This window comes from Silurus meridionalis, chromosome 7 (genome assembly GCF_014805685.1).
Source record: "Silurus meridionalis isolate SWU-2019-XX chromosome 7, ASM1480568v1, whole genome shotgun sequence".
Taxonomy (NCBI): Eukaryota; Metazoa; Chordata; class Actinopteri; order Siluriformes; family Siluridae; genus Silurus; species Silurus meridionalis.
The window spans coordinates 2,520,041-2,545,543 of record NC_060890.1 but is presented as its reverse complement, the minus strand read 5'-3'; the positions used below and the strand labels follow the sequence as shown (position 1 = coordinate 2,545,543).

Here is a 25,503-nt window from a genome sequence, read left to right as displayed (position 1 = left end):
GACAAGTCGCTCTCTCAGTCACGCGCGCGCTCGCGAGTCGGCAGGAAGTTGTCGAGATTTGGAAAGGCTGAAGGAGAACACGGGAGGAGGAACGAGCAACAACGACGCGGTTTGTTTTATGTTTTCGGGAAAGTTTCGGGAGTTCCTACGAGGTGTTTAGGATTCGGAAAGCGGTTCCGCGGACTCATAAGCGCTCGGAGGCGGAATATGGACTGAATGGTGGCCGAAAAACCCCGATGGAGGCGGCGAGAAGTTTTCGGTTCGTCCTGCTGCTCTGGCTTTGGGGAAGGACGGGAGTCGCGGCGAGAGAAGGTGGGTCTCCGAGGAACATCTCTCACCCCCCTGAACCCATCAGTTCGAACGAGTTTGGAAGGAAAAAATAAATAAACGTACAGAGAGAAGGTTTAATGTGATGTGAGAAACGGCACCGCGTTTTTTTAAATTGTATATAAATATTTATATAAACAATCGCTACATAGTTTCAGCGTGTCTCACTAATAAGGCTGCGCCGATATATCGCGCTCTCTCGCGTATCAGTATTGCGATATAAACTTTTCGGTACGATATTTTTCTAGCGATAAAGTTTATTTCTGTAGTGCTTTTCACAATGGACATTGTTTCAAAGCAGCTTTACAGAACACGCAAGGCGTTATTTCCATGTATTGGGTGGGTGGGTTGGATCCACAGTTCTTGGTGTGTTGGGAAGGTTTGGGGTGGTGGTGATGGTGTCCATGTTCGGTGGGGGGTTAGAGAAGGGGGGGCAGAATCAGCAGCTTTATTTATATTGATGCATATTTAAAAAAAGTGAAGGAAATAAACCCAAGCAGAAGCGCTCATTTAAAACTCCACAACTCAAAATGTCGAAAACACAAAAACCTGTAGCTTTGAGAAAAGCGTATTTCTGGATGCGTGGAATAACCAATCATAGGCAGCCGTCAGATATTTTTTTTTTCTCCAAAATGATGCATACATACATTCTACCATAATGTTTTTTCATTCTAAGAAATAGGAACGCTTTGTGCAGTTTCAGGACGATCGATCAGACCATTTTAGTCGGCAAATAAAACTCAAGTACATCGGTAAGACGTGCACACGAGCGCACAAACACACACCGACTTTTTCCTGGTAGTTTCAAAGGTCACGATTGTGTCAGGGTTCTGATTACTCATGGAACAAACTTGGAATGTTGCACACTCGTGTGTGTGTGTGTGTGTCTGTGATATCGATTGTAAAAGAATAAGCTGAGGCCGCGTAGTGGCTCGCCAACGTCTGTAAAGAAGAGGCTGGTTATATTTTCCCACTGATCTGTTATTCGAATTCACAAACCGCCGCATTACCCAATCTTATGACTTCCGCAGAGCTACGGCGTAACTCGCGCCAACGTTGCTGCTAGATCTACAACCCAGCACCGTTTATAGGCACAGGGGAACCAGGAACGATCGTTTAGATGAATATGTTTACAAACTCGATTTCAGGCGATTTTGCAATAATTATTAAATGTGTTCAATCGGAGCATTGTGACGGGAGGACGGAGCCTTTGGACTGCAGGTTGTGTTCCCGGGGTCATGTTGACAAATCAGATACCGTTCTCCAGTTCTACAGTAACCAAACAGACCCCAATTTCCAATTCCCGGCTCAGTTCCACAGTAGTCTGTAGACTGGAGTTCCCACCCATAATTTCACTGGAAGCATCATCATAATTTATTCCATTGAAGCTCCAGTGAAGCTAGAATTACAGTTCTCATCTCTAACAGTTCAATTCTAAACCGTTGGACCACAGTTCCTGTTCTCAAATTCACAGCAGCCAAACAGATTCCAGATCTCTACAACCAGAGCTTTATTCTGGTAAAAGAGGACACTGTTATAAAGCCATATAACTGCAAGGGGTCTGCAACCTGCAACTTTAAGTAGAACATCACCCAGAGCATCAAACTATCTCTATCTTTTTCTTCCCAAGTCTATGCATCCAGCCTTCTACATGATGCAAAAGAAAACCTGATTATTCAGACCAGACTATCATTTCTCCATGGTCCAGTTCAGATGCTCAGGTGCCCATTGTCGGAGTTTTCGGTGGTGGACAGTGGTCTGCATGGGCACTCTATCAGAACCAGCATTTACCTTTTCAGCAATTTGTGTGCTGCTGCTGATTCACCGATTGTCTTTCCTTGGACCACTTTTGCCATCTACTAACCCCTGCATACTGGAAAAACCTGATGTTGGCACCCAGATCTTTTAAGTTTCCCCATTTTCCTTCTTCTGAAGTACACATTAGCTCCAAGAATAGACTGTTAACTCGTCGCCTGATAATTCCCACCCCTTGACATGTGCCACTGCAACACGGTAATGAATGTTATTCACTTCAACTGGCAGTAATTACAGCCTTCACTATAACCATTTAGACCACAGTTTTTGTTCCCAGTTCCACAACAAGCAAACAGATCCCTTCTCCATTATTGCTACAACCAGTTAGAGCTTCGCTAGTGTCTTCAGCTCCATGGTAACCAGTCAGTCTACAGTTGCCACCCCAAGTCTATTGGAACCAACCGACAGTTCTTTTTCCTAGATTGACCATTTGGTAAACAGTTCTTGTTCCAGGTTCCTATTTTTCCATGTTTTCCATCCAGCAGTTCCATCCTTCAGAAGGAGAAAAGAGGAAGGCCAAGGAGGAGGTTTATGGATGTGGTGAGGGAAGACAAGCAGGTAGTTGGTTTGAAAGAGGCAGATGTAGAGGACAGGGGGGTATGGAGACGGATGATCCGCTGTGGCGCCCCCTACCGGGACCCCTAATCTCACAATATCTTTGAGTCACACGTTCAGGGCATAAGAATCTTCATGATTGAGAAATGTCCACTTTTTAAAAGCGACAAGATCTCATGCGTGTGTGAGTCTTTTTGCATTACAAGTGATATCTTGTTCCGTGGCCGTCCCGCAACTATTACGGCAACCCTAAACTGATAAACAGCATGCTGTTATGTTGTTTAATACATAATTGGTACTTAATTGCTGTGGTGAAAGAGGAATAAAACATTTAAGTCTCGAACTTGTTTGCGTCCCAAGCAGGAAATGGCGTTTTCATTTCTTGTGAACTTGTCATGCTTTAGGAATACGTGCACTGCTGCTGCATTCATGGTTCATCAAGCTTTGTGTGTGTGTGTGTGTGTGTGTGTGTGTGTGTGTGCGCGTGCGTGCGTGCAGCCATCACCAGCACGCTCACACACCGCAGCCGGTCTAGATCCTGTTCTTCCTGTCGGTTGAGCAATACTCGTTTGTTCAAGGATTGTGTGTGTGAAAGAGCGAGTACACAATGCGATGCTGCTCCGCGTATTTTCTATTTCTTCCTCCAAGTCTAGCGCGTAAACCCGCGAAGCGAAATGCGCAATAAAAACGACTTTATATTTCAATCATGTTTGATCCAGCAATGGATGATTGATGTGAAACAAAAGCAATAATCAAGTGTTTTTTTTGGGGGGGGGGTTTGTTTATTGTTTTTTTTTTTTTAAAACCACTGATGTTTGTGTAGATGCTAAATTATTTGATTGTTCGATCAGCAGGAACAGCAATGACATCAGTGTGTATGATGTCATCAAGCCGTGTGCCAGGTGAGGGTTCGTCAGGGTTCAGAGTGTCGATTTACATATTTTCTCTCTCTCGCGCTCTCTCTCTCTATCCGTCACTCCATCATACACATTCTGTACATTTTAGATTCCTCTGTAGGTGCATGAAGTTATATATGAATATTTATCAGTGGCGGGTACCTGGGCCTTCAGTAGGAACGTACTTATTCCACCTCTCAATACCACCACTACCACGTCGCAATTATAGAAACCATCAATGCAATACAAAAACACAATATAACAACGCGTGGCATTACAGAGAGGGAGGCATTTCACATATAAAGGGTGAATACTATTTTACTAAAGCAACATCCAAACCTCTACACTACATCATCACCTCACAAGAGATGCAGACTCATAATGTGCAGAGTTCCTCAGAGGCTGGTACCGTTTGTATTCACTGGTCTGAAGTGGCTAACAAACCCTTTCCCGGGCCGAGACAAGCTAGCTTCAGGGTTGGCCTCACGATGTCTAGCTTTTCTGGTGAATTTCGCCTTGAAAATGGATTTTGAAGTGTGTTTCAATCAGAGGACAGAAAAATGCTAACGCTATACTGGGCCTGAGCGTCCTTTGAGGCCAATTTGTAATCTGATTGATTAAAAAAGCAGACCCATTGCTAATATAGTCGAAGGTACAGTTGTGTTCAAAATTATTCAACCCCCACTGAAATTGATTGTTTTGGTCGGTTTGACATTGATTATGATCATTCAGTCATCCTGCTTACAATTAAATCAAAGAGGCACGTGTAGGTCAGACAAATATAACATAACATTTATAATGAAATAACCACAAATGTCTTTTTTTTGAGCTCACATCATTATCAGTTTTATTCAACCCCCAAGTGACATTCAATCTTAGTACTTAGTACAACATCCTTTTACAGTTATAACAGCTTTTAAACGTGAAGCATAGCTTGACACAAGTGTCTTGCAGCGATCTACGGGTATCTTCGCCCATTCATCATGGGCAAAAGCCTCCAGTTCAGTCACATTCTTAGGCTTGCGCACTGCAACTGCTTCCTTTAAGTCCCACCAGAGGTTCTCAATCGGATTTAAGTCTGGTGACTGCGATGGCCACTTCAAAATGTTCCAGCCTTTAATCTGCAACCATGCTCTAGTGGACTTGGAGGTATGCTTGGGATCATTGTCCTGTTGAAAGGTCCAACGCCTTCCAAGCCTCAGGTTTGTGACGGACTGCATCACATTGTCATCCAATATCTCCTGGTACTGAAGAGAATTCATGGTACCTTGCACACGCTGAAGCTTCCCAGTACCTGCAGAAGCAAAACAGCCCCAAAGCATGATTGACCCCCCGCCATGCTTCACAGTAGGCAAGGTGTTCTTTTCTTCATAGGCCTTGTTCTTCCTCCTCCAAACATAGCGTTGATCCATGGGCCCAAACAGTTCTAATTTTGTTTCATCAGTCCACAGAACACTATCCCAAAACTTCTGTGGTTTGTCCACATGACTTTTGGCATACTGCAGTCGACTCTTCTTATTCTTTGGGGACAGCAAGGTGCGCCTGGGAGTTCTGGCATGGAGGCCTTCATTACGCAGGGTGCGCCGTATTGTCTGAGCAGAAACTTCAGTACCCACATCTGACAAATCTTTTCTCAGTTCCTCAGCAGTCACACGGGACTTTTCTCCACTCTACGCTTCAGGTAGCGCACAGCAGTCGAAGTCAGCATCTTCTTTCTGCCACGACCAGGTAGCGTTTCAACAGTGCCCTTTGCCTTGAATTTGCGAATGATGCTTCCTATGGTGTCTCTTGGTATGTTTAACATCTTTGCAATCTTCTTATAGCCATTGCCCTTCCTGTGAAGAGTAATCACCTGTTCTCTTGTCTTCCTGGACCATTCTCTTGACCTCACCATGATTGATTAAAAAGCAGACCCATTGCTAATATAGTCGAAGGTACATCGCCAGCACTACTGATTATAAAGTCTCTGAGCAGATTAGATTGACCTGGCAGCACATTGAGGCTAAAATCTGATTGGACAAAAAAATCTTACATACACATACTGGAAGCAATGCAGCCAAGAGTAACACTACGAAATGAAGAGAATAAACTGTTGGGAATAAATTAATACAATTTTATGAAACAAATATTAGAATGTAGGTTGTAAATGTAGGTCAGTGCTTCTGATATTGTTTAGGCCAGAAGAGAACGCCCACCACTTCATTCATGTTTTATTTGTCTCCTTGACATTTTTTAAATAATGTTTTCATTAAAAAATGTTAGTCATTTAAAAAAACAAAAATCTGCCCTTTTGACTTTTGTAATTATATAAAATATATATATATATTTTTTTTATGTTTATTTGTTCAATGGTCATTTTCATATTTTTGAACTTGCAGATAGCACCTTGCATTTTTTTCAAATGAGCATGCCCCCCTCTTCTTCCTCTTTGTCTTCTTTTTCTTTAATAATACAGTAATAAATCAAAATAAAAAATTGTTTTAATCAGAAAAATTTAGACTTTTATTAGTTTTCAAATTTGCACATTTTAGCTTATGAATATTTCTTGCTCTTTTAAGTTTTCATGCCTTTTTTCCTTCTTGTCATGATTTTCATTTAATTTGTATTAAATATATAATTTTAATGTTTTTATCTGTGCATTTTTATTTTTTATTTTATTGCTATTTATTAATCGTCTTTTTTTGAGTATAATAGCTTCAATCCATTTTTTTCATCAGTAAATCAGAATATTTTACAGAATCCACACAGAGAGGTTAAGAGCAGTGTTTACTCTGTCTGTAGAATGTTGTGACGCGGTGACCATGAGACAGACTCGTCCGGAACATCAACATTTACCTCAGATGTTTTGGTAAATTAGTAACTAAATGCTCCGAACGACGCCGTAATCGAACTCAATATCGAATGCCAGCAGTGGGAAAAAAGTGTCAGTCGGTGGTTCATTAATACCACGTAGATGAGACGCTGTGGTTCGTAGCATTAAAACCCGATCGATGGCTTTTCATTCCTGTCAGAAATCTGTGGAAATCGAATCTGCCGCGTCGAAGGTTATTTATAAATCCGAGATGTCTGAGACGTTTACACCTCGTGTAGTCAGCTGTCCTGATCATATTTTCCCTTTCTTTTGCCAAGTTAGTAATAATAGCTTTTGTTTTGTGTGTGTGTGTGTGTGTGTGTGTGTGTGTGTGTGTGTGTGTGTGTGTGTGTGAAATAGCTGTGATTAGAGTACATGTTTACCTCAGCGTGATAATTCTTTTCCACTGAAGATGTAGACTTTGGCCAGAGCTTGACCGAGAGACAGACATGAAATGAGACACAGACAGAAAGAGATAAAAAGATAGAGAGAGGCCTAGAGAAAGAAAACCATATAAAGAGAGAAAAAGAAAGACAGATATGGGCAGAGACAGACACATTAAGGGGCTAGCATACCGAGGGACAGAGATTCAGAAAGACAAAGAGATGAAAGGAGAGAGAGAGAGAGAGAGAGCGCGAGAGAGTGAGAGAGAGAAAATGACCAACAGAGAGAGAAATATACACAGAGGGACTATGAGACTAAGAGAGAGACACAAAGACAACTAGGAGAGACAGACACACTGAGAGACTAACATACAGAGACTAGAAGAGAGAGACAGACAGACAGACAAGCACAACAGCCCGGAATAGATATTGACAGAGTGATAGACTGCGAGTGAGACAGACAAAAAGACAGACATATTGATACAGAAAGGGACACACTGAGAAAGACAGACATATCTAGATAGAGACAAAGAGACAGACTGAGAAAGAGAAGGCAGTGAGAAAATACATTTTGAGGCAGACAGAAAAGACAGACTGATACAGAAAAGTGAGACCAATAGAGACATAGTAACTGAGAGTGAGACCGATGGTGAGAGGGAGAGAGACAGACATCCAGACTGAGAGAGAAAAGGACAGAGTGATCCAGAAAGAGAGAGATAGACGGAAAGAATGAGAGTGAGACAGACAGTGAAAGACATAGACCGAGAGAAATAGATGGACCTAGGGATCGGAAAGAGGAAGACAGACATGTGGAGATGGACAGGAGTGAAATTAGAGCGAGGGGACAAAAAGACAGACAAACAGAAACACAGACATATCTAAATGAAGACAAAGAGACAATAAAAAGAAGACGAGGCGGATAGAGAGAGAAACAGTCCAGACAGACAAACAGAAAATGATAGAGATAGACATAAAGACAGAGCAATGGACTGAGAGTGAGACAGACAGCGAGAGATAGACGGGTTGAGAAAAAGACACAGACATCGGATAGAAAGAGATTGGCAGAGCGATGCAAAAAGAGAGACAAAGGCAGAAAGACTAAGAGGGAGACAGAGAGAAATAGATGGAGGTCACGACAGAAAGGGCTGGAGATGGACAGGAGTGAAATTAGAAGCAGGGGGACAGAAAAAGCCTGGGACAAAAGAAGGGAGTATGTGAGAAGAGACACAGGAAGTGCCTCGGATTCTATTCAAGGCCACCGGCCAGCCCCTACACACACTGATAGCCCTGTGAGGGAATGCTGGGATGGGGGATGGGGGGATGAATATTAGAGAGTTAAAGCACAGGGACATTTTCGTCTTCGTCCCCTACAGGCCTTGTCCATGCTTAGGTGTTGATGTAGTTAATGTGCATTTCAGTGTGTGTGTGTGTGTGTGTGTGTGTGTGTGTGTGTGTGTGTGTGTGTGTGTGTGTGTGTGTGTGTGTGTGTGTGTAATAGAGAAAGAGATCTTCAAATAACAATAGCTGACAAATTGATGTTCAGTTTAAAAAAACAACAACAAAAAAAAAAACTGGCACTGCCAGTACAGCAACATTTCAGATTCTGAATCGGAGACGACGAGTTGTTTTTCTCTGCCGACATTCCTGCCGAGAACACGGCATGGTAAACAAAGCCGACTATTTCGTCTACCTGGAGTCCTCGTTTTTTTTTTTTTTTTGGGGGTCTCGTCATACTTGTCCAGATCATCATCTCCACCCACCATCTCCACTTAGGAGATGTATATAGTTCCAGCTGTTGTGCTGCGAAAAGTATCGGCACCCCCTGAGCAGTCCGCAGCCGTCACATGACCGCAATTCCTCAGAGGGCAGTTTTTTAAAAAACTTGCTTAAAATGTCTAATAAGGAGGGAAGGAAAGAAAAAAACATGACCCTTGGCTGAACTTAATCGTAGCCCTCATCTTCTTTAGCGTCTCCTGTTTTGTTTTGTAAATCCGCTTATAATTTACCTGCACTTATCCCATGGACTGAGCCTCGGTCTAAATTACACTGTTAATTGTCCGGAAAAGTAATGCTCGTTAGCGTCGGATTTAGCTTAGCCAGCGTCTAGGAAACAGGTTCTTGTTTTGAGCCGAGGATTAATCACGATTCCGGGTCACTTTACATCTCTAATAATGCAGTGTGTGTTCGTGTGTTGATCCTGCAGTATGTCTGGGCACGGATATGAAGCTGGCATTGCCCTCCAGTCTGGAGAACCATTACGAGATGCTACGACTCCTTTACACCGACTGCCAGGTCGTCTACGGCAACCTGGAGATCACACACTTAGAAGGGACACCCGATCTTTCCTTCCTCAAGGTAACAGTAGAGTTGTTACCCGTTTACAGTAACAGGAGACAAAAAGTTTTCCCCCTAGGTTTACGGTGTCAACTGGTCTTACACTTCTACCTTTTTTTTTTTTACACCACAGTTTCCTTTACACTTCCAGATGTTATTGACACATCACAGTCTTCTTTACACTTTAGGCTTTTACACATCACAGTTACATATATACCTCTACATACATTACATGTCTCAGTATCCTTTACACTTCTAGCTTTACTTTACGTCACAGTTTCCTTTATACCTCTAATTTTGCTTTACATGTCACCATTTCCTTTCCATGTCTAGCTTTCTTTAAAATGTCAGTTTCCTTTATACATCAAAAACTTTACATGTGAAAGGTTTCTTTACAATTCTAGTTTTGTTTTTTATGGGTTTTTTTTACATCAGTTCCCTTTACACTTCTAGCTTTCCTTGACGTGTCACTGTTTCCTTTACATGTTTAGCTTTACAGGTGACAGTTTCCTTTATATGTCTAGCTTAACATGTCACAGTTTCCTTTACATATTTCGCTTTACTTTACGTCATATTTTCCTTTACATGTTTAGCTCTAATTTACATGTCATATGTTCCTTTACATGTTTAGCTTTACTTTACATGTCACAGTTTCCTTTACACGTCTAGCTTTACATGTCAGTTTCCTTTACATGTTTAGCTTTACTTTACATGTCACCGTTTCCTTTACACGTTTAGCTTTACTATACAGGTGACAATTTCCTTTACACGTCTGGCTTTATTTTACATGTCAGTTTTTTGTATACCATAGTTTTCTTTACACTTCTGTCTTTCTTACATGTCATAGTTATTATAATTCTAGCTTTTTTGTCACTGGTGGTCTCTTTACATTTCTAGTTGTACTTTACATGTCAGTTTCCTTTACACTTCTAACTTTCTGACATCATAGTTTTTATACCTTCTTTTTCTTTTTACATTTCTAGCCTTTTTTACGTCACAATTTTCTTTACACTAATAGCTTTATTTTACGTCACATTTGCTTTTACACCACTAGCTTTCTTTTACATGTTAGTTTTCTTTAAACTTCTAACTTTATTTGACATGTCTACTTAAATTTACTTAACACTTTTACCTTTACATGTCCAAGTTTTGTTACACTTCTAACTTCGGTTTACACATCACAGCTTCTTTTACACTTCTAGCTGTTTTTACACAGTTTCCTTTATGCATCTCATTTCCTTCTACCATATGTCACAGTTTCCTTTACACTTCCAGCTTTGCTTTTTTTTTTTTTTTTTTTTTTTTATATACACGTCACAGGTTCTTTTTCATCTCTAGTTTCTCTTTAAATGTCAGTTTCCTTTACACATTTTCTTTAGACAAATTACATTTCCTTTACATTCTAGCTTTCCATTACGTCAGTCTTTTTTTTTTTTTTTACACTTGTACTACATGTTCAAATTACACTCCCAGAGTTTACATGTCACACTTTCCTTTACACCTCCAGCTTTTTATTTTTACGTCATAGTTTTTATGTCTAGTATTTTTTGTCATATCTTCTTGCAATCCTTTACATGCCAGAATTTTCTTTATACTTCTTTTTTTCTTTTTTTGTTTTTGTCATAGTACCTTTTACACTTTTTACATCTTTTTTCTACATATCATTGTTTTAATACTTTTAGCTTTTTTTTTAGGTCACATTTTCATTACACTTTTAGCTTTACTTTACGGGTCGCAGTTTTCTTTATTATTTTTCGCTTTACTTTACACGTCACAGCTTTCAATACTTCTAACTCCTCCTCCTCCTTTTACAAATCTGGATTTTTCTATTTCTTTCTCTCTTTGTTGCCAGTTCTTCAGTTCGACTTTGTTTTTAGCTTACCATTAAACCCCTAGTGCTCTTACACATTTTGTTCACAATGAAAACATGTTCCAGAACACGTGAGATAAATATATAAAAATGCAGAAGAATGTTATGTCATCTCTGTCTTTTTCTCCGCAGGGAATAGTGGAGGTCCAGGGGTATGTGCTGATAGCCCACATCTCCGTGACGATTGTTCCCCTTGAGAACCTGCGCATCATCCGAGGCAGTCAGCTTTACAACTCAAGCTACGCGCTCGCTGTTCTGGACAACGACGGAGTCACACAGCTGTGGTTCAGGAGCCTTACGGGTACAGAGCGCTCAAATCGTCAGTTAGCTAACACTACACCGGGTACAACACTGCCCTGAGACTAGCATGCTAATTAGCTTTGGATTGTTCTCTTTGTTAGAGATTTTACTGGGCGATGTTTACATCTGGGGAAACCCCAAGCTGTGTTTCCCCAACCCCAAGTCAATCACCTGGCAGGACATCATGGCCGACCAGAATCTAGACGGAAAACTGCAGCACCTTCAACCCTCAGCATCGCACTGTAAATGCATCACATGACCTAAATTTCCTTTAGTATAGCTCGATGCTAGTATTATAGTATATTGTGTTTATTTATTTTACAGGTCAAGCATGTCAATCATGTGAGTCCAGAGGCTGCTGGGGCCCTGCTCAATCAGACTGCCAAACACGTGAGCCATTTCTCTTACTCTCTACACACAAACGTATCGGGACAACTCACTTTTCCAGCCACATGTGGTTCTTCCCCATTTGTTGCTCCTCAAAACTTCCCACACACTTGAAGGCACCCAATTGTATAGGATGTCTTTGGCTGTGGTAGGATTACATTTTTCACTTAAAGCATACCCCTGTGCACAAAGACAGCTTCATGAAGATCAATCAAAATCTAGTGGAACATTTCCCAAGCAGAGTGAAGGTTCTTATAAGAGCAAATTTGGGATAAGCATATAAAAATCTTATGCAAAGTTGTCCACAAACTTCTTTTTTTTACAACTTCTTTCCATTTCTAGCTAACCGGTCTGTGTTTGCGTGTTTTCAGTGACCAACGTGCGCTGCACCTCAGGCTGTAAGCGCTGTAAAGGTCCCGCCGCGAGCGACTGTTGCCACGTGCAGTGTGCTGCAGGCTGCACCGGCCCCAAAGACTCCGACTGTCTGGTGCGTGTTTTCTTTCACAGCCGTATTTTTGCCAGTACAGGTGGTCTCCAGGTTACGATGGTTCGACTTACGTTTTCTCGATCTTACGATGCGATATGAAAATAAATGCAACGGCGTATGCTCCACCCCTCACGAACCGTTTGTAAAGCTCACGAGCTTTACAAGTATAGCTTTTCTTTACACATCAGTTACTTTTACTTGTATAGCTTTACTTTACACATCAATTTCTTTTACTTTACACATCACCATTTCTCTTACACGTCTGGCTTTACTTTACATACCAGTTTCTTTTACCCTTCTAGCTGTTTTTGTCACGTTTCCCTTTACACATCTACCTTTTTTACGTCACAATTTCCTTTACATGTCTTAGCTTTTTACATGCCATGGATTTCTTTACACTTTCAGCTGCTTTTTTCTTAAATGCTAGCACTGCTATACTGAGAAAAAAAAAACTTTCCAGTTTTGTTAAATTTCTAGCTTTCTTTTTCACAGATTTCTTTATACATCTAGCTTTAAATATCAGGTTTCTTTACACCTGTACACTTTTACTTTACACTTTTAGCTTTTTATAAAAAAAATTATTTATTTTTTTTAACGGCAGTTTCCATTACACTTCTGGCTTTTTACATCATAGTTATAGCTCTTTTTATGATTGTTCTTTACACTTCCAGCTTTCGTTCACATGCCACAGCTTTCTTTGCACTTCTTTTTTACTTTTATTTATTTATTAAATATTTTTTTTTAACGTAACAGTTTCCTTTACACTTCTAGCTTTTGAACCTTAAATTCAGTTTTTTCTTTTTCCTTTCCCTCAGGCTTGTCGGCACTTTAACGACAGTGGCACATGCAAAGACAACTGCCCTTCTGCCTCCATCTACGACCAGTTGGCATTCCAGTCCAAACCAAACCCCAACAAGAAGTTCAACTTCGGTGCCACCTGTGTGAAAACATGTCCCAGTAAACTGCCTTTTTTTTTTTTTTTTTAACCTCTACCCACTCTATATACAAACACTGAAGAGAACCGGGAAACTTGAAATAATACTCTTCATCATGTTTTCTGCAGATAACTATTTGGCCATGGCTGTAGCTTGCACATCGTTTTGCCCCATAGCAAATCAGGAGGTCACCGTTGTCCAACCCGATGGCCAAGAGACACAGAAATGCGAGAAGTGTGAAGGAGAATGTCCGAAAGGTACAAGTGTGTAATTAAGTGTACTTTTTTCGGTTGGTTTGCCTGATTTGAATACTGCAATGTGGTTACTGCAATTGCATACATGTATTTGAAAGTCTCTCGCAAAATTCTTTAAACAATACCCCACAATGACAACGTAAAAGGAGTTTTTGAAATATTTGCACATTTATAAAAAAAATTACAAACGAAAAAAAAAAAAACCACATAATAAAAATGCACATAAGTATTACCAGTCTTTTCCATGACACTCAAAATTGAGTTTAGGTGCATCCTGTTTCCACTGATCATCCTTGAGATGTTTCTACAAATTGATTGGAGTCCACCTGTGGCAAATTCAGTTGATTGGACATGATTTGGCACACACCTGTCTATATGAGGTTCCACAGTTAACAAAGCATGTCAGAGCACAAACCAAGCCATGAAGTCTAAGGAACTGTCTGTAGACTGGATTGTATCAAGGCACTGATCTGGGGAAGAGGACAGAATTTTTTTTTGCAGCATTGAGGGTCCCAATGAGCAAAGTGGCCTTCATCATCCTTAAATGGAAGAAGTTTGGAACCACCAGGACTCTTCCTAGTGCGGGACACCCGACCAAACTGAGAGATCGGGGGAGAAGGGCCTTAGTCAGGGAGGTGACCAAGCACCTGATAGTCACTCTAAAAGAGTTCGTGAATTTGTCTGTATAGAGAAGAGACAACCAGAAGAACAACCATCTCTGCACAGAGTGGCCAGGTGGAAGCCACTCCTCAGTAGTGAAACTCAGTTGGAGTTTGCCAAAAGGCACCTGAAAGACTCTCAGACCATGAGAAACAAAATTCTCTGGTCTAGAGGAAACCAGGCACCATTCATCACCTGGCCAATACCATCCCTTCAGTGTAGCATGGTGGAGGCTGCATCATGCTGCACGGATGTTTTACAGTGACAGGAACTGGGAGACTCATCAGGATCAAGGGAACGATGAATGAAGCAATGTACAGAGACATCCTTGATAAAGAACCTGCTCCAGAGCGCTCTAGACCTCAGACTGGGACAATGGTTAATCAACAGGCCAATGATCCTAAGCACACAGCCAAGATAACACGGGAGTGGCCACGGGACGACTCTGTGAATGTCCTTGAGTGGCCTACTGAACATCTCTAGAGAGATATCTAAAAATGGCTGTGCACAGACGCTCCCCATCAAAACTGATAGAGTTAGAGAAGTTCTGCACCTTCAGACTTGTAGATTTCAAACCAACTTCTTTCAAGTTGTCATTATGGGGTATTGTTTGTAGAATATTGAGGAATGTAATCTATTTTGGAATACAGCTGTAACATAATAAAGTGTGGAAAAAGTGTAGCGCTGTAAATCCTTTCCAGATGTAGGTTTTAAATTTCATTTAATTAGTGAAACATACAGACACCCTGATTATACATCTATGTGTGTGTTCCGGCTCAGTGTGTTACGGTCTCGGGATGGGGAACCTCCAGGGCATCCAAGCTGTAACCTCCTCCAACATCCCTTCGTTCCAGGGCTGTAAGAAGATCTATGGCAGCCTGGCCTTCCTTACACACTCATTTCAATGGTAAGTGGGATTCGGGGTCAAGAGCTGAACACCTTTAAGACCTGCCCTAAGGAGTTAAAAAACTGTTATGAATAGATTGCAGGTAAGCGGAGTGTAAAAGTGTACAGTAGAAGTCAAAGCCCGATCTCAGAGAGGATTAGGCAACACAGAATCTCAGTGCACAGGCACAAACATGAATTGCATGGAAGAGTCTGAAGAAAGAAGCCACCTCAACAGCTAATGCATGCAAACAACGTTTTAATACGAGGTGGCTGTTTACCAGAATGTACTTTATTCATCTGTGATTACACACCATCACCTTCAAAATAGTCCCCTTGCACAGCAATACAGCGTTCTTTTGGAACATGTCCTGAAAGTCTTCTTTTCGAATCGTGTCAAGCACCTTCTGCGATTTGAAGGTCTCCTGATCTCCTGTCATCTCCCGGTGACATTCTTCCTCTCTTGAAGTGCACGTGCCACTCAAAATGCCATGAACGACTAGCTATGCAAGACGATTGGATTTAAGTAATTATCCACAAATTCTGAAAGCAAATGTGATCCAGAAAGTTTAGACTGTCAACTGTTTGGCCTCTGTGATCCTAAGCATACCTGACGTGAGCTCCTGTAAGACAAGCAAGCTGAAACACAAGCTTAAGGAAAAGTGGGTGAGAATTTCTAAAACAAGAGGAAAAAGACATTTGTAAGTTGTGTCAAAGATGGTGTTGAAGCGCATTAAGAGGAATCATACATTTGGGGACATGCAGTAAGAAAATGATCAACTTTAGGCTTTTAATTAATAAAATAAACCTGTGTGTTTTACATACAGGGACCCGCAGAGTAATTCATCCGGTCTGCAGCCGAGTGACCTTGAGGTGTTCCGCACTTTAGAGGAGATCACAGGTAAATGTTTGTGTTACAGTGTAGGTGTTACAATGATGCAAGTTAAATTACATTGTAAGCATTACAGTTAGTGTCAAAATTACAGTCACAATGTTAAAATTATGTTAAAATGATGCAGTTACAGTTACATTGTAAGTGTTAGTGTTACATTCACAGTGTACATATTGCAATGATGCAGAATTACAGTGTAAGTGTTACATTGATGCAGAGTTGGAGTTACATTAAAAGTGTTACTACAGTATTGGTATCCAGTTGTAAGTATTACAATAATGCAGGCATATAGTTACAGTGTACGTTTATCATTTACAGTGGTTACAAAGTTATAGTGTAAGTGTTACAATGATAGTTACAATTAGTGTAAATGTTGCAGTGTTACTGTTACAGATTTACCATGTTAGTGTAACAGCATAAGTGTTACAGATTTGTTAGTGTAACTGTTATTGAACTGTATTTATAATTTGTGTTAGAGATATACATTGCTAGAGTTCCAGTGTTAATGTTACAGATTTACAATATTAATGTAGCAGTGTTAGAGTTACAATGTTATTTGTGTTACAGTGTTACAGATGTACAGTTAAGTGTTACATTGTTGGTAACAGTTACAATGTTAGTGTTGCAGTGTAAGTGGTACAGATTTACAGTGTCAGTGTTACAAAGTTGGAGTGTAATTGGTACAGATTTGCAGTGTTAGTGTTACAGATGTAAAATGTTACTGTTATAGTGTTATTGTTACAGAGTGACAATGTTAGTTTAACGTTGTTGTTACAGATGTACAATGTTTGTACAACAGTGTTAGAGTTACAATGTTATTAGTGTAACAGTGTGTTACAGATTTAAAAAATGAGTGTAACATTGTTGGTGTTACAGATTTACAATGTTAGTACAATAGTGTTACGGAGTTCCAATGTTATCGTACGATGTTAACAGAGTTAGTGTTACAAATGGTCATTGTTCTTCTTATTTATAAAATATAAAATGCTTCATTGAGTCATGGTTGGGTTTGTGTGAGAACTCGGCACTCACCGGAGATGTTTCCCCCCAGGTTACCTGTACATCGACGCATGGCCAGAGCGCCTAAGCGACCTGAGCGTGTTTGAAAACCTGAAGGTCATCAGAGGACGAATGCTTTACAAGTACGACTGCTTATTTCTACATATAGTTTGACATCATGTTGGCAAAAATGGTCAAAGTTCGTTCGAGTAAACTGCTGGTCCAGTAAGATATTTTCTATAAAATATATAAAAGGGTCTTTAAGGTTTGTTTTAAGGTAAGTTCTGCATGAATAGTTGAAATGTCAGTAGAAGGTCCTCACAAGGATATAGTAAAAAAAAAAAAGAAAAGAAAAGGGTGTGTGTGTTTTATTGTATGTGTTGGTAATTAAAGTTAATGATTAAGCTGTATGGCTGTTTTTTGTTAAACATGACTGCTGCGCTTAGCAGTGTGTGTTCACCTCCTCTAGTCTGAAACACGCTATATGAACAAAAGATATTCTACATTTAGCTCCAGTTTTGCTGTTATAATAACCTCCACTCTTCTGGAAAGATGTTTTCTTAGATTTTGTGGAGATTTGTGCACATTTGAGTATCAGGATTCAGGAAATGACATGTAAGGTTAATAAACTGTTGTTGTTTTTGTCTGTCTCTTTTTGCTCGTAGGGGTGTGTTTTCCCTGGGAGTGCAGTCTCTCCAAATCGAGTCTCTCGGCCTGCGTTCGCTGCGTCGCGTCAGCGGCGGCCTCGTGCTCGTCTACAACAACTCCAAGCTGTGTTACACCTCATCCCTTCCCTGGGCAGCTCTGCTCTACTCGAGTCCAGAGCTCAACCTCATCAGCAACAACAACCGAGACCCCGAAACCTGCGGTAACACACTCTCTCTCTCTCTCTCAGACACACACACACGGGGTCACGTGTTCACTCATACACTTAGGGTCGCACACACACCAGAAAAATCTACTTAAGTACAGTGACGAAGTTCATACATTACTTTCCACCTCTGCCTATAGACCATGCGCGTGTGTGTTTGTGAAATTCAGTGGCGGAGGGTCACGCGTGTGACACGCTGTGTGCAACGGAAGCTGCTGGGGTCCCGGGCCGAGACAGTGCGTGTCGTGTAAGTCGTTTCAACGCGGCATTGAGTGTGTGGAGCAGTGCAACATCCAGCACGGGTGAGTTTTCCTGCTTTTATTCAGCGATAAATTACGGATTATGTTTTGATCATCGACGAACAACTTTTAAGTGTGTGTGTGTGTTTGTAGTGCCATAAGAGAGTTCATCGACGGATCCTCTTGCATTTCCTGTCATTCGGAATGTCGGATAATCAACGGCTCCGCCTCCTGCAGCGGCCCAGTAAGACCCTTTAAGGCATTACATCGATGTGTTATAATTTCCTTTATCATTTACATTCATGCTTCAGTGGCAGATTGGTGGTGCTGGAATTTGAACCCATGACCTTATCCACTAAGCTACCATTAATTCAACTAAACAGTTTTTTTTTTCTTTTTCTTCTCCTCTTGCAGGGAGCGACCAATTGTGTTGGGTGCATGCACTTCCAGGACGGCGACACGTGTGTGGAGCGCTGTCCTAGCGGCGTGAAGGAGGAACAGCACACCGTGTGGAAATACGCGAACGAGAGTGGACACTGCATTCCCTGCGCCACCAGCTGCAACGTCTCGTAAGGAAACACTCGAAAATGCAATTCTATACCACAAGAGGCGGTGTTTCGTTGGGGACAACCCTTCCCGATCGTTCAGTTTGGCCGGGCGGCTCTGCTGTAGGAAGAGTCCATTGGCGTAAATCCTAGGGGTTCGACTTGGCATAATATTAACATTAACGGCCACAGTTAGCATATTGTTTATCTGTGCATTTACTAAATGAGCACTGTGCTACCTCCGAACTGACCAGTGTATTTTTTTTGTATAATCAATTTCTATTCTGTTCTTAAGTGTCTAAATTAATTTTAAATAAAATGTTAAACCTTGTTTTAATTCCTTGTTTTGCTTTGTCAATGAACCTAAGAAAAACTTTAAAAATACCCATAATGACGAAGTCTCCTAATACAATTATAATGATATAAGCAAAGTTTTTCACTGTTGGGACACTGTGTCTTTATAAGTACAATTTGACTGTATTATCTGTGTCCCCTTCAAAAATTGCTCATGAGAAATTTTATATTTATTGTCCCCCCTACTGTTAAATGAAATTTACGCCCATGGAAGAGTCCTTTTCTGTCCCCTTCCCCAGTTCTGTGCCTCGATACAATCCTGTCTCGGAGGTCTACAGACAATTCCTTGGACATGTCCAATCAACTACATTTACCACAGGTGGACTCCTATCAAGTTGTAGAAACATCTCAAGGATGATCAGTGAAAACAGGATCTCAATTTTGATTGTCATGGCAAAGGCTGTGAATACTCATGTACATGTGATTTATTTATTTTATAAAAGATTAGCAGTAACACCAGACTATCTACTAAATGATTTGAGTAGATTTCAGAGTTAATCAAGAATTGTACATTTATTTGCCACTCAATAATTTATAAACAAATGTCAAATTTCGAAGTGACAGAATTAAGTAAAGGTTACACCTAAAAACATCAGTAGCACAGAAACCTGAGATCTTAAATTTTTTGGTCTGTTCTACTGCTCAGGACTGAGATCATATTTCCAATCACACTGAGACCTTTAAAAAATTCATAAACTCCTAAGCTCTAATAACTACAGTCTGCAATTATAATAGCTTGAATTCTTCTCCTGAAATGTCTAAGTCACCTTTCACTGATCCGGGCTAGATCAGAACGTTTATTGTTATCCGAGATTGATTATCTATTAATACCTTTTTTTTTCTCTTCCTGATAGCTGTACGATGGACGATCGAGGATGTCCAGTTCCACAGAAAACTGGGTAAGCATGAAAATATCTGGACAAATACCTCAGGAAGTAGTAGTGTCATGTTGGAAAGGGAACAGGAAGTTGTTATTGTGATCTCCAAAAAAAAAAAAAAAATAAAAAGTGGTTTTGTGGACAGGCTCGGGACGACGATAGCGGCGATCGGCGGAGTGGTCCTCTTCCTCATCCTGCTGGCTCTGCTCATCTTCTACCTGTGCCGGCAAAAGAAGCTGAAGAAGAAGGAGACTATCAGGAGACAGCGGCAGGAACACGAGGTCTGAGACGCGCAAAGAATGTTGTTGCTAGGAAGTATAAACCTATAATACGTTATCAATAAGAAAACAAAGTCCTTCTCGAAGGACGAATAAAAATTGCAGCTTGATGATTGTAACGCCGCTTTCCGTCGGACTGCTTCGCATTGCGTCGATGCTGCGGTTCCTCAGATATGTGAAAAATTTCGACACCTTATGCGAATATGAAGCCTGACAGCACTTACTAGCATACTAACACTTAGATCGGTTGCTTTACGCTTAGCATCGACACTTCCCCGCCAAAATGTTTCCTCAGAGAACATTGCAGATCACGAACTTGCTTTAAAAGAAACGGGGGGGGGTTTTTGCGCAGTTAACAAGAACAGGAAGTATTGACCATATAAAGGGACACCGGACAGGTAATATAGGTGTGTGGAATTTAGGGAGTGGTTTAAGAATGTGACTCATCATAGTCGTTTTTTTCCTTCCAGGTAATTTCTTAGGTAATGTGTAAAAAAAAAAAAAAAAGCCTTCGGCAACAGAAAGTGTCGGTTCAAAGAAATTAAGATTTGTTTTTCCCGCATGTAGCTGGTGGAGCCGCTGACACCGAGTGGGGTGCAACCCAATCAGGCTCAGATGCGCATCCTGAAGGAAACGGAGCTGAAAAAGCTGCGCGTCCTCGGATCCGGCGCATTCGGGACCGTCTACAAGGTCAGCATGAGCGACTACTTGAATTAGCAGTTCTGTGTGGAGAAGTTGTCGTTTAACAGACTTTAGATTCAGCTCCAAGCTTTGAAATATCTGTGTTTTGCCATGCAGGGCATCTGGACCCCGGATGAAGAAACCATGAAGATCCCGGTGGCCATCAAAGTGTTGCGCGAGAACACGTCCCCTAAAGCCAACAAGGAAATTCTGGATGTGAGTAAGGGCCCTGTAGAAAAGCCTTCCTACCTTATATCAAGGCTGACTACAAAGAAAAGGCCTTTTTGCTCACATTAGTAGATATCCAGTTGTTGCCATGGTTACATGTCACACAGGGCGTCGCGACTTTTTTTTTATCAAAACTTTTTCCTTTGTATGCAAGTCTGGGGGTTTTCATATTTCTTTTTTTTTTTTTTTGGTCAAGACAAACCAAAGCATAGTGTATACTGTTATTCTATTGTTGTTGCCATGACTACTAAACGAATGTGTGTATTATATTAAGCCGAAATAATCAAATGTATAATAATAGCAAAATGGCAAATGTTTTTTTGGAACATCCTGTTCCACATTGAGTCTCCATTTGCTGGTACAATAACCTCCACTCTTCTGGGAAGATGTTCCACTCAACTTTTGGAGTTGATTAGGGTTAAGGTCGGAGCTCTATATGGCTTAAAAGGTCTCCATACTTCTGACCATATAGTGTATTTCACTTTAGTGACTGAGGTTATACCTGAGATAGGATGTTGGTAGAATGGTTATACCAGTGTGTGTGTGTGTGTTTCCGTAGGAGGCGTACGTGATGGCAGGCGTGGTCAGTCCATACGTGTGCCGCCTGCTGGGAATCTGTCTGACTTCCACGGTGCAGCTGGTCACTCAGCTCATGCCGTACGGCTGCCTGCTCGATTACGTGCGGGAGAACAAGGACCGCATCGGATCCCAGTACCTCCTCAACTGGTGTGTGCAGATCGCTAAGGTGAGACGACTACACAGCGCCGCACTCCCAATCTGTTCGAATGCCTCATGTGGAACTACATAGATGAATAATCATCTTGCAGAATACGGTGGCATCAAAACTTTCGCTCTGTTAACAAGAAAGTACTTTATTTATCTACGTTTACACGCCAAGCACGTATTTCAAACGTCTCTGCCGCAGATTTGCCGAGTTCCACGTGCAATTTCATGTTTGCTCTTTGTTCCAACGCGATAAAACGGCAGACGTGGTAACGCACTTGGTCGGAATAGCGCCGGTCGGCACCATTAGTCTTTTTGATACGCCTCCGTACATAGAATTAGTGCGTCATATTTACAATACGGACACGACTTTTGTAGACACCATACACCCCATTCCACATTTAGTCCCCATTTGCTGTTATAATAACCTCCACTCTTCTGGGAAGATGTTGCTTCATTAATTAAACCAGGACAACAAACCTGTGTAAACATCTGCAGGGAATGAGTTACCTGGAGGAGGCCCGACTGGTCCACAGAGATCTGGCAGCCCGGAACGTTTTGGTGAGAAACCCCAACCACGTGAAGATCACAGATTTCGGCCTGGCGCGCCTCCTGGACATCGACGAAACCGAGTACCATGCGGACGGCGGAAAGGTTTGTGTGTGTTGGGTTTTTTTTGCTATTTAATTTTCCTGGGTTTTTTTTTTGCTAACCACGGCCTCCTGCAGGTGCCCATCAAGTGGATGGCTTTGGAGTCAATCCTTCACAGGAGGTTCACACACCAGAGCGATGTTTGGAGTTATGGTCCGTATTAAACAGCACAAATCCAAAATTTTTATGCAAAATGTATAAAAAGCAAGCTGTGGTAATAAAAAGTAATTTTGCCATTTTTCACTGATGATTCAGGAGTGACTGTGTGGGAGTTGATGACCTTCGGCATGAAGCCGTACGATCTCATCCCGGCACGGGACATTCCTGACCTGCTGGAGCGAGGAGAGCGTCTTCCCCAGCCTTTCATCTGCACCGTTGACGTCTACATGATCATGGTGAAATGTGAGTACTTTGTGCTCGGCGGTCAAGGACTTTTCATCAGAAGGTTGTAAGTTCGAGTCAGCGCCACTCTAGAACATATATGTGGCCATATGTGGTTCTTCTCCAAACTGTTACCACAAACTTGCAACTAAATGGGCACAATTTTTCTGGTCCACAAAATTTTGGTAGTGTGTATTTTTTGATCATGAGGTCTTCGAGATCTGGTTAGGTTACAGTGGTCACAACAAGGTTACAGTGGTCATGTGATGTGATCGGCAGGCTGGAAGATTGATCCCGAGTGCCGGCCCAGGTTCAAGGAGCTTGTGAACAATTTTAGTGCAATGGCACGAGATCCTCCACGCTACGTCGTCATTCCGGTGCGTGCGATTAATACCGTTACCGAAAATTGAAATCGACTCGCGTAGACGAGAGCACATATACAGCAATTAATGAATGTACGAATTATTTAACTCCAGAATGACGAGCAGATGAGCCTGACGAGTCTGGTGGACAGCCAGTTTTACCGCACGCTGCTCGAAGAAGAAGGAGGGAACGTGAAGGAACTCCTGGACGCCGAGGAGTATTTGGTGCCGCAACCCGGATTTTTTGAGAACCAGGCCAACGGAATGACGAGACATCACTCGCACAAGGTCAGAGCGGTTTTCTGTATTGTAATTTCCACTCGAAACAATCTTGAATCGTATATATGTATACATTTCGTTTAGCGCGTTCGTTCTTTCGATTCCGATCCTACACTATTCTTATTAAATGGCTTCCTGTGATCCCGTCAACAAATCAGAGCACAGATCAGGGACTGGAGATGGATGGCATGGCGAATGGCCGGAGCACGTACACGTCGGTCAGCACCCTGGGGCGGAGCCTATACCCAACACTTCCTGTCGGCGCTACGGCCAACGGAAACTGGGGCGGCTCTCAGTACCGTTCGCTGGCTCGAAGCCAGTCCTATTGCTCAGCTGGCGGCCAATCAGACTCCGTGTTTCTGGACGGGGGCAGAGATGAGCCTCCATCCAGTCCTGGACGCTACAGTAAAGACCCTACTTTCCCTGGGTGCATGGACGGAGACATGGAAGTGGACGGGCCGATGCATTACCCGTCACACTCGTTGCCACGCAAAACACACACGCAACCCGGTGAGTCACGATGCAAGTCCAACATTATGTTATCAACACATAATCACTATATTCACTATGAACTTTTTTTTTATCGTTCCTTCTTAGAGTACGTGAATCAGAATGTCCAATCGGAGCGGGCGAATACGCTGCCGCGTAAATCCACAGAAAGGCGTTTACCCAACGGCCTCAGCGCAGGCCACAGCGTGGAGAACCCCGAGTACCTGGTGCCAACATCTCCCGCTTTCGACAACCCGTATTACTTGGATCTCGTAGCTAAAGTGCCGGGCGGGGCATCAGCGGGCGGAGTCACATCACCTCCCAGGCCGATCAACGGCTATGTGACGCCTACAGCGGAAAACCCGGAGTACCTGGGATTGGCTGAAACCTGGAGCGGGCAGAGAGAGCGCACCTGAGATGGAGTTTAGGGGGGTGAGGGGGTCAGGGATGAGCGAGTAAGTGCGTCCGTATGCCATGTGGCTGTCGGATCGCTTTAAAAAAAGGCATCTTGAATTAAATTAATCACAATTTTTGTGTGGACACACTTGTAGGCAGTCGGATGGCCATAACGGTGCCACTCTCAATTCGAAAATAATCGTTTATTAATTAATAGTCATGTCGGAGTATTTTTGCCGAAAGTGGCAAATCTTACGAGAGTCCTAATACATCTGAAGCAGTGAATAGGATGCATGGACGAATTCCTGGACAGTTTTCTGCGACGGACGCCAACATACCGAAACCCCTCTCCAATTCTCTCGTAATCCAATATAGCATCCGCTGTGTGGACATCGTTTCTTTTTTTTTCTTTTTCACCCGTTACATCAGCGACCAATCGAAACATTAATCAATGCAAGACGTCCACGGGGAAACCGGACAATCCAATGAATGGATTATGCAATTTTTTTAGTACGAGCCAACGGGAACTTCTTTCTTTTAAGACAAAACAAATAAAGCACGTGAGAATGTACGACCCGAACGGCGCTGGATCACTACTTTCTTCAAAATCACTACTGATTCGGTTGTTCATTACAGCTTTGGTCTTCCAGAAATGGCAGCTCAGATCTGGTGTCATTAGTGCTGCTGTATCTGCTGTTAAACTCGGACATCTGGATGGAGCAGCTTTTATAGCTACACGTTAATATGAGACTCGGCGACAGACGCGGAGGAGGACAAGGATTTTCAACGCACGCGTCCCGTCGCGAGGAATGTAGCTCTCAACAGAATGTTTCTCCGTGCCATTTGAGCAAACGTAGCAACTTCTTAGCTTTCAATCGAACATGATCGTTCATTGTCATGGTCGTTGCCTAGCAACAGTGTGTAACCCGGTGTGTCAGACTTCAGCTCTCATAATTTCAGACAAGAAATAACTAATTGTGATATAACACTAACATGTGCAGAGAACAAGACAAGACCATTTAGGTGCTTTTTTTGTGTGTGTTTAATTTAAAATAATTATTTTCTTTCTTTTTATCGGCAAATCTCTTAACTATCGTACCTTTAATTATCGATCGTTTTTGGGTGGAAATACCTTTTTTTTTTATTTATTAACAGTAAACAACTTCTCCAAAACTGAATCACAACTGAGGAAAGATACTGACGAAAAAACAGGGTAATATATACTATATGGACAAAAGTTTGTGGACACCCGAACATAAGATTTGTACGTGGTATAATAACCTCCACTCTTCTGGAAAGATGTTTCAGCCACAAGGGT

General features: G+C 41.8%; 1 protein-coding gene across 1 annotated transcript; it reads left to right on the top strand.

Moving 5' to 3' along the window:
- erbb2 (erb-b2 receptor tyrosine kinase 2) lies at positions 1-24,765 on the top strand. Its single transcript, XM_046854581.1, is given in 28 exon segments — positions 1-312; positions 9,031-9,182; positions 11,164-11,332; positions 11,433-11,573; positions 11,656-11,721; positions 12,090-12,205; positions 13,021-13,162; positions 13,269-13,397; positions 14,835-14,961; positions 15,767-15,840; positions 16,883-16,973; positions 17,496-17,698; positions 17,872-17,904; positions 17,907-18,003; positions 18,094-18,184; positions 18,355-18,509; positions 19,694-19,738; positions 19,863-19,998; positions 20,563-20,685; positions 20,794-20,892; positions 21,464-21,649; positions 22,126-22,281; positions 22,356-22,431; positions 22,534-22,680; positions 22,939-23,036; positions 23,136-23,309; positions 23,459-23,810; positions 23,898-24,765. Coding segments are annotated over 28 exon segments (3,762 nt in total). The 5' UTR covers positions 1-236; the 3' UTR covers positions 24,206-24,765.
- The last annotated feature ends 738 nt before the right edge of the window (positions 24,766-25,503 follow it).